Source organism: Ailuropoda melanoleuca, chromosome 8 (genome assembly GCF_002007445.2).
Source record: "Ailuropoda melanoleuca isolate Jingjing chromosome 8, ASM200744v2, whole genome shotgun sequence".
Classification (NCBI taxonomy): domain Eukaryota; kingdom Metazoa; phylum Chordata; class Mammalia; order Carnivora; family Ursidae; genus Ailuropoda; species Ailuropoda melanoleuca.
Genome location: NC_048225.1, coordinates 125,542,453 through 125,553,880, shown reverse-complemented (window position 1 = coordinate 125,553,880; position 11,428 = coordinate 125,542,453). Strand labels below are relative to the sequence as shown.

Genomic DNA, 11,428 nt, shown 5'->3' with positions numbered 1-11,428 from the left:
GGTGGGGGAGGGGAGCAGGGAGGGGATCGTGTATCTTTATAATCTTTCTAACTCTCCTGTGCTAATCTCAGAGGGGCCACCCTCAATATATCTGGATTATCCGTGTCGTCCGGCTGCCTCCTTCTTGCTGCTCTGGCCCCAGTGGGGATGTGTCCGTGTGAGGGCGGTTCTGCGGGTGTCCCCTGCGCCTGGAGCCTTGCCATGCCCCCCTCCCAAGGGCATCCCTGTATGAGACAATAGAACTCTCCAGGGGAGAGGAGGGTGTTCACACCCTTTGGCTGGGTCCTTGCTTTCCTGTGCGTTTGGGGAGGGGCATCTGACTGCTCCCCGCTGCCCATCACCAGGCGGTCTGCGGAAGGTTAAAATGAAGGCAGAGACCCCGCCAGGCCCACTGCAGCACAGACCCTCCCCAGGGCCACTACTCTGCTCCATGCATCCCTACCTAAATGCAAAAGAGTTTCTTGGTGAGATTGGAGTTGAAACATCCCATGCTTCCTTGAAATGAAATAGTGCCACCTAATCAGCTCCTGAGACTCCATGACTCACCCCTCCCAATGGCCCGGCTGTTTCCCCACCCGAGAGAGTGAAATGGAGGGAAACAGCAGAGAGGGTGCAGAGGCTGAGGAGGGGAAGGGGCTGCAGAAGAGCAGAGGTGTTGGCTCAGGGGCCTGCGTCTGCCGAGTAAATGCTCTCATTCTGCCAGCCAGGGAGAAATAGAAGACCCCACCCCCGTAAGGAGCCGCGCATACTGGCAGGTGCCAGGCCGGTGCAGCCATTCCAGAGCCTTTATGTCCCCCAACAGAAATATGAATAGAGATTACCCCATAGGCAACAGTCCCATTTTAAAATATGCTGTCCCATTGTCCTCCAGAGCCTGCTTTAACTTGTCAGACTGTGTGTTGTGCTTGGTATGGAAAATGCATTCATGCGCCCATAGGTGGCTAGGCGAGCGCCCAATCGCTCCGCGAAGTGGGTTCCTTATGCAGCCTTGACAGCTGCCCCCAGCCCTTCCTGTCCTCACACTGAAACACCCAGACACCTGCCTAACACCTAGCACTCAGATATATGCATATGACATCCAACACACAGACACACACACACACAGACACACACACACACACACACACACACACACACACACACGACTGGGGCACACACAGCCCTGGGGCTATCAGCAGTGTGGGATCCAACCCCAGGCGCCACTCACACTCCGTCCCACAAATGTCGCCCTGGAGCTATCTTTCCTTGGATCCAATTCAAGGGGTGGAGAGTCAGTGAGAGTCATCGACTCCCCTTCCCTCCGCCTTCCCAGCAGGTCTCTTATCTCTGTCTCACAAGTCACCCCTGGCCCCTCTTCCTTCCTGGTGCTTGAAGACTCCGTTCTTGCTGGAAACCCCCCTGGCTTCTCAGCCCCCCTTTCCACCTTTGGGAAAATACCCACTATCTGCTGGCCGCCTTTTTCCTTTCCCGAGTGCAGGTCCCCACCAGTGGAATCCAACCTCAAAACAGGAAGCCCCAGGCTAGTGCCCCTTCTGGGCCTGAGGCTTAGGCAGGCCATGGGCGTGGGGCGAAGGCTTCCTGAATGCCCAGCTCCCCCCCGCTGCCTATCCCATGGCCCTGCCCAGAACTGAGGGCCTTCATTAGCCCCTGGCACTTATCTGGGAGCCGCAGCCACCCACGGGACGTTCCCAGCCCTTGTCTCTGCCTGTCCCCAGCCCAGCAGCGCCATGGGGAACTGTCTGCAACACCAGGTGAGTGTGGGGCCAGGCCCACAGTCCCCCATCTCTCTGCCTACAGTCCCCCATCTCTCTGCCCCACAGTCCCCCATCTCTCTGCCCACAGTCCCCCATCTCTTTGCCCCACCACCTCTTCCTGTCTGTCCCGGGGCCTTTGCACCTCTTTCCTTCTCCCCTCATCTCTTTCCCTTCCCTCTGTTTCCCTTTATCTCCTTCTTACTCTGGTCTCCTGCGTTCCCCATCCATCCAGGTCCCTGGAGCCCTGGCCCTGACCTTGTCCGGCTCTTGCAGACTGTCCGGTCCCCTTCCCTTCTCTTCTGCCCAGGCTCCAAGGCTCCCTGTGCCATCCTGTCCCATGGTCCCCACTGCATCCACTCCTCCAGGCTAGCCTCCCTCTGACTCCCCTTCCTGCCCCCGTCATTCCCAGGGACTCTTCAGTGGGGTAAACAGATGATCTGATTGTCCGCTCTGGGACTGTCCTCCAGGTGGCGGAGGGGGACTCTACTAAGTTCACCTTTGGAGACGATATCTGGGACGAGTTTAATGATTCCTATGATCTGAACTATAACTACAGCAATGTGGAGGCGGCCGCGCCCTGCCGCTCCTGCAGCCTGCTGGACGAGTCCTCGCTGCCTTTCTTCATCCTCACCAGCGTCCTGGGCATCCTCGCCAGCGGCGCGGTCCTCTTCGCGCTCCTCAGACCTCTCTTCCACTGGCGGGTGTGCCCCGAACGGCCTCTGCTAGTACAACTAGCCGTGGGCAGCGCCCTCTTCAGCATCGCGGTGCCCGTGCTGGCGCCGGGGCTGCGTGGCGTCCAGGGCACAGCTCTGTGCCACCTGGCCCACATGCTCTGGTATGGCTCAGCCTTCGCGCAGGCTCTGCTGATAGTGTGCCATGCCTGCCTGGGCCCCAAAATGGGCAGAAGGCAGGTCCCTGACATCACCCTGCGACTGGGAGTGGGACTCTGGGGAATGGCTATCCTCCTGGGGCTGCCAGTCACCCTGGCCAGCGACACTTCCCTGGGCTTCTGCTCCCTGACGTTCAGCAGGAGCCACTGGTTTCTGCAGCTCTCGCACGCCGCGGCCTGTTTCACCGTCTTCACCATGTTGCCCCTCGCTTTGTTAGGAGCCAAGGCACTGACGAAAATACTGGGCAGGGGGCCGTGTCCCTGGGTCAACGTCCTGTGGGCCTGGTTTGTGTTCTGGTGGCTTCATGGGGTGGCTGTGGGCTTGGACTTTCTTGTGCGGTCCAAGGCCTTGGTCCTGTCGACGTGTCTGGCCCAGCAGGCCCTGGACTTGCTGCAGCACCTGGCAGAGGCCGTGGCCATTCTGCACTGCGTGGCTGCACCCCTGCTCCTGGCCCTGTCCTACCACCAGACCGCGCGCACATCCCCGCCTGCCCTGCCCCTCCCGCTCACACGGCCTGCTCCTCTGGACACCCAGGGAGGCAAGTCCTAGCTCTCTTACCACCTGTCCACCTGAATTAAAGTCGATGCTGCTTTTATGAAGCCGGAGGTTTCTTATTTTATCCAGGGACAGAGAGGAAAGGAAGGAGAATGGAGAGAGAGGCGTTTCATGCCAGACTTTCCTGCTGGCCTCTGTTTCTCTAGCTGGCCTGGGGAGAGAGTGAATGATGTACAAACTTCCTCAGGGTGCACAGATGGTCTTTAGAGGTGTGGGGTCACTGCTGTCTCAAAGGGGAGGACAAGAGATGCCAGAGTAGAGGGGAGCAGGATGGCTGAAAAACTGGAAGAAATGAAGGAGGAAGAGCAAGTGCTCCAGAAAGCAAATGAAACAGAAATAGAAACCAGAGAGAGAAAAACAGAAGACAGAAGAGCCCAGAGCACGGCCCCCGCCCCGTCTGACTTGTCCAGCCTTCCTTTCTGTCTTCTATCTCACTGATACCTGTTGACCTTGCTCAGAGATCAGGGAGAGAAGCATCCCGGGGGGCCTCATCTAGTCCAGGAAACATATCAAGATAATTCCAGAAGCCACTTTCCAGGAGTCATGTTCCCGAGGTTCATGTCTCAGCAGGACCCTAATCCCCATGTGTGTTTGAGTGTGCACGTGTGTGTGTGTGTGTGTGTGTGTGCATCTGTCTGTCTCCATCTGCATGCTGGGTGCATGACTGTAATGCCACCAGTCCACGTGCAGCTGCACACACACCCGTGTGCGGGCTCCTCCGTCTCTCAGAGCCTGCCTCTGCTTTGCTCCACTCTCCATCCTTGTTTTCAGAATGTGGAATCGGGATTAATGACTCACTCCTTACCCAAATGAGTTTTCTTTCCCCTGGCTTCTATGCTGAGTCTTCTCTGTGTGTCTGTGTGGGATGCGTACAGGGAGCTAAAAATCAAGATTGGAGAAGGTTGAGGCACTTCAAGGGCAGGGGATCTGATCTGGCTCATCTTTTGCTTAGAATCCCCCAAACTTCCCCTTTGAACCCCAGCTCCTGAAATAAACTCCCCCCCCCAACAAATCTTTCCTTCCACCTTTCACAGCACAGCCCCATGCCCTGGGCGCCTCTGCCCCCCACACCAGCAACGCTCTGGCTGCGTAGTCCTGGTGCTGGAGGATTTTCTCCAAGTTTGAGTAGTGGTTGGAAGGACAGGGGATACGCCCTCTCCGTAAGGGAAACAACTTCTACTGCCACCAACAAACTCAGCCTCTACCCGGGGTGCCGCACACCCGAAACCGAGCTTCTCTCTCCAACCCAGTGGGAAGCTGGGGAAACTTGAAGGGTACCTTCCATCTGTCTGAATGCCGACACAGCCTTTCCGTTTTCTAAAGATGTGCTCTAACCTGGCTTTCCCCTACATCTCTCTGCCGGACTCTCGAGGCTTGGAGATAACTAGGAGAGTGCAGGACAGGAGCGGGCGCAAGCTAGAACATCCTGGCAGGCGGCTGGCGGAGAGGCTCGGCAATTTTCCAGGGTAGGTGCGTGACAAAGCCTCAAATCCCCCACCTCCCGTCTCTTAGCAACCACCGGGGCCGCGGCTGATTGGCTCATCCCAAATTGAAAGGCGGGATTTAGGGCCGATGGAGCCGCGGGAGGCATTCTGAGACAGAGAGAAGTGAAAAGGAAGAAAAAACAGAGAATTTACAAACCTCAGTTATGCTAAGGCCTCCCACCACAGTTCGCGAAGGCGGCACAGGGATTTCCCTCTCAGCCCCTTTTCGGAGACTCCTCCTCGGAACCCGCCAGCCCCGCCCCCTCCTCCTACCTGACGTTCCCGGACCCCCTCTCGGGGCGCCGCCTGCAAGGCTGACCCAGTCCAGGGGCAGCGGAGGGTGTTTTCCGTCCTGAAACCTCCAGGGTCAACCTGATGTCCGCGAGGCTGTACTCAAGCCCCCCGGGGCGGTGCACCCCTCCCCCCGCCGGGCCAGGGCCCTAGACACAAATGGCTCCTGCAGGGTCTCGCTGGAGAGAAGCCCAGAGAGCCCCCTATCACATCTCTCACCAAGCCAAGGCTGAAGCAGAAGCTTGTGGCTGATAAGAGGTCCGGGAGGTTGGAGCTGCCTCTCCATACTTATCTCCTGCCCATCCCACCCCTGCCCTGCCACTTTGCTCCAGTCCTTCCCCCCACCCCGCCCTTCCCTGCACTGTCCACTGTACTGGGATGCTTCTTCTGTGAGCCTCATCCTGACCTCGGATGCTTCTTCAAGGCTTTCCTGGGCCCTCCCACCCCAGGCCCATCTAACCCACCCACCGCATGCCACCAGCCTCCCCCAAACTCGTCTGAACCTGGCATCGTTTCAGCCACCCCCCAGGAACCCAGCTCCTGCTTCCTTAGAACCCTTCTGAATTTCGTCTTCGGATTGGCAGGGACATTCGCTGTGTCTGAGTTAGTGGTCCTCCTGGCTAGAGGAACAATCCTCTCGGAAAGATGAGAGCAGTAATCAGCGCCAGGAGCTCCCCGTGCCTTGGGGAGGGTCCATCCCCACTGCTTCCGGAGGGATACTTACTTCTTCGGAGGGATACTTACTTCTTCGGGGAAGACAGAAGATCACAGTGACACCCACAGTTCATTTATTCCAGGCTGGGGCCCCTCCCAGAGGCTGAAGGAAACAGATACCTGTCCTCACACCCTTTTTCCCACCCCCATGTCCGAACCCCACAGCCCCATCATCACCTTCCCCTAAAGGCAGCCCTCTGAGGAATTCTGATTGAAAACTTCACTGGGATTTCAAACCCAATTCATCGCCAGCTCTAATTGCCAGGGATTTGCATGAAAACCATCGTATGCTATCTAATTATTCTGACAACAGCAGCCCGCCGTCTGGGCACAAGGAGAATCGCAGCTTTAATTAACAATAATGCACCTTGCAGACGAATGTGACCATTTAGGTTAATTAACAAGCCCAAATCCTTCCAAATCGAATCCGCACATCTTCTGGGTGATTTGGGCAGGAGGGATGTGGGGCACGCAGAGGGCGGGGCCAGCTGAGAAATGAGTTCGGCAAAAGTGGGCGTCAGCTTTCATTTCTCCCTAGACTACCTGGTGCAGGATCTCCAGAGAGCCCCTTGAAAAACTGGTATAGGGGAATTGGGGGGCAGCTGTAGGGGATTTCAGCCATCCTTATGTCACACTTAAAATCTTTCAGACACAGTTGTATAAACGAGAGGAAGAAGTCCTTGCAATTTCTCAAATGTGTCTAATTCACCGTCCAGGTGTTTGGGGACCAGGTTTCCGGCAGGAGAACCCCAGTTGCCCCAGCAGTGCCATGTCTAGAGAGACGTGGCCTTTCTTTGTATCACCTTTTGGGGGCACTTAAAGTTGCCTACTCCCTAAGATTCCCAGATAATGTTCCAAGTCCCAGCCTTGTCCTCCTCAAGGCTTATGGTTTGAACTTTTGTCCTGAGTGGTTCCCTGTATCCTGGAAGAATAATACACTGTCTACGGCTGCAAACTGTCTCTTTCTTTTTTTCTTTTTTAAAAGATTTTATTTATTTATTTTGGCACAGAGAGAGACAGCCAGCGAGAGGGAACACAAGCAGGGGGAGTGGGAGAGGAAGAAGCAGGCTCCCAGCGGNCGTCCAGGTGTTTGGGGACCAGGTTTCCGGCAGGAGAACCCCAGTTGCCCCAGCAGTGCCATGTCTAGAGAGACGTGGCCTTTCTTTGTATCACCTTTTGGGGGCACTTAAAGTTGCCTACTCCCTAAGATTCCCAGATAATGTTCCAAGTCCCAGCCTTGTCCTCCTCAAGGCTTATGGTTTGAACTTTTGTCCTGAGTGGTTCCCTGTATCCTGGAAGAATAATACACTGTCTACGGCTGCAAACTGTCTCTTTCTTTTTTTCTTTTTTAAAAGATTTTATTTATTTATTTGACACAGATAGAAACAGCCAGCGAGAGGGAACACAAGCAGGGGGAGTGGGAGAGGAAGAAGCAGGCTCCCAGCGGAGCAGAGAGTCCAATGTGGGGCTGGATCCCAGAACTCCGGGATCATGCCCTGAGCCGAAGGCAGACGCTTAAGGACTGAGCCACCCAGGTGCCCCAAACTGTCTCTTTCTTAAGGACCTGATCTTGCTCTTCTCCTCGAAGGCGGGTGTTACTAATGCCTGGGGAAGGGGGGAATCCTAGGTCTCTTGGAAAATCCAGTGAAAGCTATGCAATCTCTCTTTAGGAAAACAGAATATCACACCCACAATTTGGCATCAAGTTCTCCCCACTGCCCTTGGAGTTAAACTCAACAAAGGAATTTCCGTGATCAGACAGTGGCTTTGTCTCCCCCTTGCTCAGGAAGTTTGAGGCCCAGGGACCTAAAGAACTTTCTGTTCTTTGAATGGGCAAATCCGGTTTCTACTCTGGGCTTTGCACTTGACATCTCTTCTGCCTGGAACACTCTCCCCTGTGCATTTTCCATGACTGCCTCCTTCTCGTCCTCAGGGTCTCAATGCAAATATCACCTCTTCCAAGACTCACATTTCCTGACATCCAATGAGATGGAGCCCTGGCCACCCCATGCATCCAGCTACTCCCCTCCAATTCAACTGGGATGTTTCCAGTGTGGTGTGTTTCATACACTGAAATTGTCTGGTTTCTTCTTTGGTTCGCTGACCAGTTTCCTGTTCATCTGCCCCTCCCCCCACCACAACAGAACAAGTGTCAAGAACGCGGGAGCTTTTTGTCTGTTGTGACTGGAACATAGTCGGAGCTCAGGAAGTAGGTGCTAAATATGTGAATTAATTAACTTCCTATGAATAAAGTGTGGTGCCCCAATCTGGAGGGTTTACAGGCCCTTGGGAAAGAGGAACAAGTAAACACAGAATTCCCCAGAACAAATGTCAGGGCCCAGAGCTCCTCCTCCTGACGTCCTCCAGGGCATCTCTCCCAGCCATTCAATCGTTTGGGGGCTGAAGAGACTGGAGGACTGTTGGCACAAGGTTTCTGGCCTAGGTGGAGGTTGGTGGGGGATGGGTTAAGTCGGGGAGGGGCATTGAGGAGGGCACTTGCTGTGATGAGTGCTCCCTGTCGTAGTAAGTGATGAATGACTGAATTCTACTCCTGAAGCCAGTACTGCTCTCTGTGTTCACTAACTTAAATTCAAATAACGTCTCGGGAGAAAAAAGATAAAAGATTTCTGGCCTGGGAACCTGCTTTCTGTGTCAACTCTCGGCCAGCAGCCACAGTCCCCGAGCCGCAGGTTGGAGGAGTTCGGAGGAGTGATGCTTGCTTTGCTTTGGGACGGTACAGCTCTGGGCAGCGGGGGAGAGCTGGAAGGCCTGTCATCCTTCATCTTTACTTGAGGAAAAGTGAGTCCCCAGGGACGCCCCCGAGTTCAAGGAGACAGTCTTCTGCTGGCTCGGAATCAAATTTGGAGTCCAGCCACCTCCTCAGATTTGATCACAGTCAGGGCGGGAGCCCACACTCTTCATGGACCTAAGAGACGTTTTGGCCTCCCTGCGGCTTGTTTCTAATCCTTCCTTCTCCTCAGCTTCTGTTCCAGCTCAGCTCAGTCCCCCCACTGCCCATTCCGCCACCCCTTCCAGACCTCTGAGTTCTGGCTCCTTCTCTAACCTTCTGGAGCCCACCCCCACCCACTGTGGCAATTCATTCTCTCTGCAATGCTGGGCACTTGGTCAGGTTAACCCTTTAAGGCACTTAGGGATGTGTAACTCATTTCATTTAAAAGATGTATTGAGTGCCTCCTAAGGTCAGGACACTGGGAGAGGTTCCAGAAGACACAGAAATGACTCAGACACAATTCTAGATATCAGCATCTCCCTGGACCCATCCGGTCCCTTCCTGTCCCTTTCCTTTCTAGGTTCTCAGGACTTCCCAGGTCTCTCCTTAATAATCTTACACGTGTTTGGGTCCCAGGACATACAGAAACCCCACAACGTCCTTGGTCACCTTGGTGGCTCAGTCTGGGCTTCTATTTCCCACCCAAAGACCCTTAGCAAATCACAAAGCCCTTCATCAGCCTGTGGTCCTGCCTCCCTGTGGTGGCCCGGAACGTTCTTCATGTATAGATGCAGAGAAGATACGAGAACGGAGGGTGTTTTCCCTCCACACTCTTCCAAGGAGGGTGTGGTGGATTCTGAAAGTCAGTACAATGAGGGCAATTACCCAGAGGAGAGGGAAAGGGTGTGGAGCTTCGGGGAAGAAAGTGCTTTAAAAATCAGTTGGCCCCTTTCTGTCTGTGACCCGAGGAAGAGGTGAGGAAGAAGCGGACTGTCTCAAGCCCGTGTTTCTCCTCTAGGGCCACTCCTTCAATCTCCAGGATGGTGCTACTCCCACCACATTCTTGGTTGACTGACAGAGAGCAAACCACGGAAATCTCTGGAAGCAGAGAGTTGGAGGGAAGTCCACTGGGATAGCAAAAATCACAGAAATTAAATACAATTTAATAGAAATTAAGGCAAAACCTGTGTTTTAAAAAATCAGTTGCACAAAAACAAGATGGAAGAGACCTGGCTCGACAGAAGTTCTTATTAAAACAACAACAACAACAACTTAGAGGTTTCACTTGGCCACAGGCTAAAGATGGTTCAGTAGCGTGTGTGGCTGCCAAAAAGGGAATGCGGACTCAGGCTGCAGTAAGAGCCAAGGCAGGGCGCTCCACCACTCCTTCCCGCCCTGCGCGGGCCAGCTTGGGAACCGAGGGCTCAGCTCTGGGAACCACACTAACAAATCAGAGCTCTTTAAAGGGGAGTGGCCGAAATGACAGCCTCCCCCACCCCTGACAGAGGGGCTGAAGGAGCAGGGGAGGTGGGTGGGACCCCAATTCTGGAAAATGTAGAAAACACACAGCTATCTTCATGTCACTGAATGGCTGTCCTGTGAAGGGAGAGTTAGAATTAAGCCCAATCTAGCTTTGGAACTAGGGACACTGGATGGAGGAGAAGTAACAGATTGATTTTAGCTGAATGTTAAGAAAGTCTTTCCACAATTGGATTACAGATGACAGGGATGGGCTATGGCATTCTTGTTACTATAAAAAATACACACACACTCACAGGCACACACATGCATGTGCGCGCGCACACACACACACACAGAGCTCTGCACTGCTCTGTGCCTTGTTTTACTGTGGTGAACATATCTGAGGACGGCCTTGCCCTTGTGGAGTTTAGAGACAAATGTGAGAGGCAGAGATGAGACACTAAACACACAGATAAATTGCACATGCTTTTAAATGCTGTTACAGGAGAATAGAACTGGTGTCTCGCAAGAGAATAAGAGGACAGATCTGATATGAGTTATGAGTTCACAGTTACAGAAAGGACTCAAGCTGAGGCTGAACAGTAACAAATCATCAGACACAGCAGAGGGATGTCCCGTGCACTGGGACAGAGCCAGGACTAGTCCGGCAGCTTTCCCCCAAATTGGCAGTGCTTCAGAATCGCCTGGGGAGAGGCTTTCAATAGTCCTTGACTCAATTCAAGATATTCTGAGTCAGAATATTTGGGGCCAGAAGACTCTGAAACCCCTGTGATGATATGTTAAATGAAAGAGCTGGACCAAAATGTATAATTCTTTGATTCTGGTGTCTGGGTCCCACTCGTGGTGATTTTAATCTCTTTTCTTGGATCCTTGAATTAAAGTCCTCTGGTTCAGAGTTAAGATACTTTGGTCTCTTCCAAACCTGGTCTGTAGAACAATGAAGGGATGCTTAGCCAGATGCGCACCTGACCTGAATCTTTCCAAGAGGTAGGTACCATTCCAGCCGCCAAGTGCAGCAAAAAACTGTAGCTGGTGCCTGGGGTCCCTCTAGTGGCCAGAAGTGGTCACTTCCGCTCCACTTGCCTCCAGACTCAGGTTTGGCAGGACATTATTAGCTGATACCGGCTCTAAGAGGATGAAGGGGCACTATGGAAGGAAAGCAGAGAAGCCGAAATACGTATTTTAGAAAGCTCTTCACTGGAATTAGTGTTAAGTAATAGAGGTGGTAGAACTAAGGCACCGCTAACCAGTTACTTCCCCCCCAGCCCCTTGTTGCCAAGCCTCAGATGATCTTAATTTAGATACCTCCCACTAACCAGAGTAGACAGCTCCAAAGAATGCCCAGCCACCTGCCAGGGATTCCCAGGTCATCTCTGTTCCCTGGGAAAGTGGGTAAGGACGGGGTGTTTGGACAGAACACTGGGTGGAGATGGGACAGCTGGGTCGAGGCGTTCTGAGCTCTGGCACTTAGCTCTCTGGGCTTCAGTTTTCCCACTTGAGAAAAAGCAGGTAATGATGCCAGCCCTG

The 11,428-nt window shown here is 53.7% G+C and overlaps 1 protein-coding gene and 1 long non-coding RNA gene across 2 annotated transcripts; both read left to right on the top strand.

Annotated features, from left to right (window-relative positions):
* The first annotated feature begins 1,506 nt into the window (after positions 1-1,506).
* On the top strand, positions 1,507-3,243 carry ACKR1 (atypical chemokine receptor 1 (Duffy blood group)). The gene is made up of 2 exons (XM_002927274.4): positions 1,507-1,751; positions 2,222-3,243. Exons 1-2 carry the CDS (start codon positions 1,728-1,730, stop codon positions 3,191-3,193), a joined length of 996 nt encoding a protein of 331 aa, XP_002927320.1. The 5' UTR covers positions 1,507-1,727; the 3' UTR covers positions 3,194-3,243.
* Positions 3,244-6,353: 3,110 nt separating this feature from the next.
* On the top strand, positions 6,354-7,013 carry LOC117803490. Its single transcript, XR_004627429.1, has 2 exons — positions 6,354-6,404; positions 6,775-7,013. It is a non-coding gene; the product is annotated as an uncharacterized LOC117803490 (long non-coding RNA).
* The last annotated feature ends 4,415 nt before the right edge of the window (positions 7,014-11,428 follow it).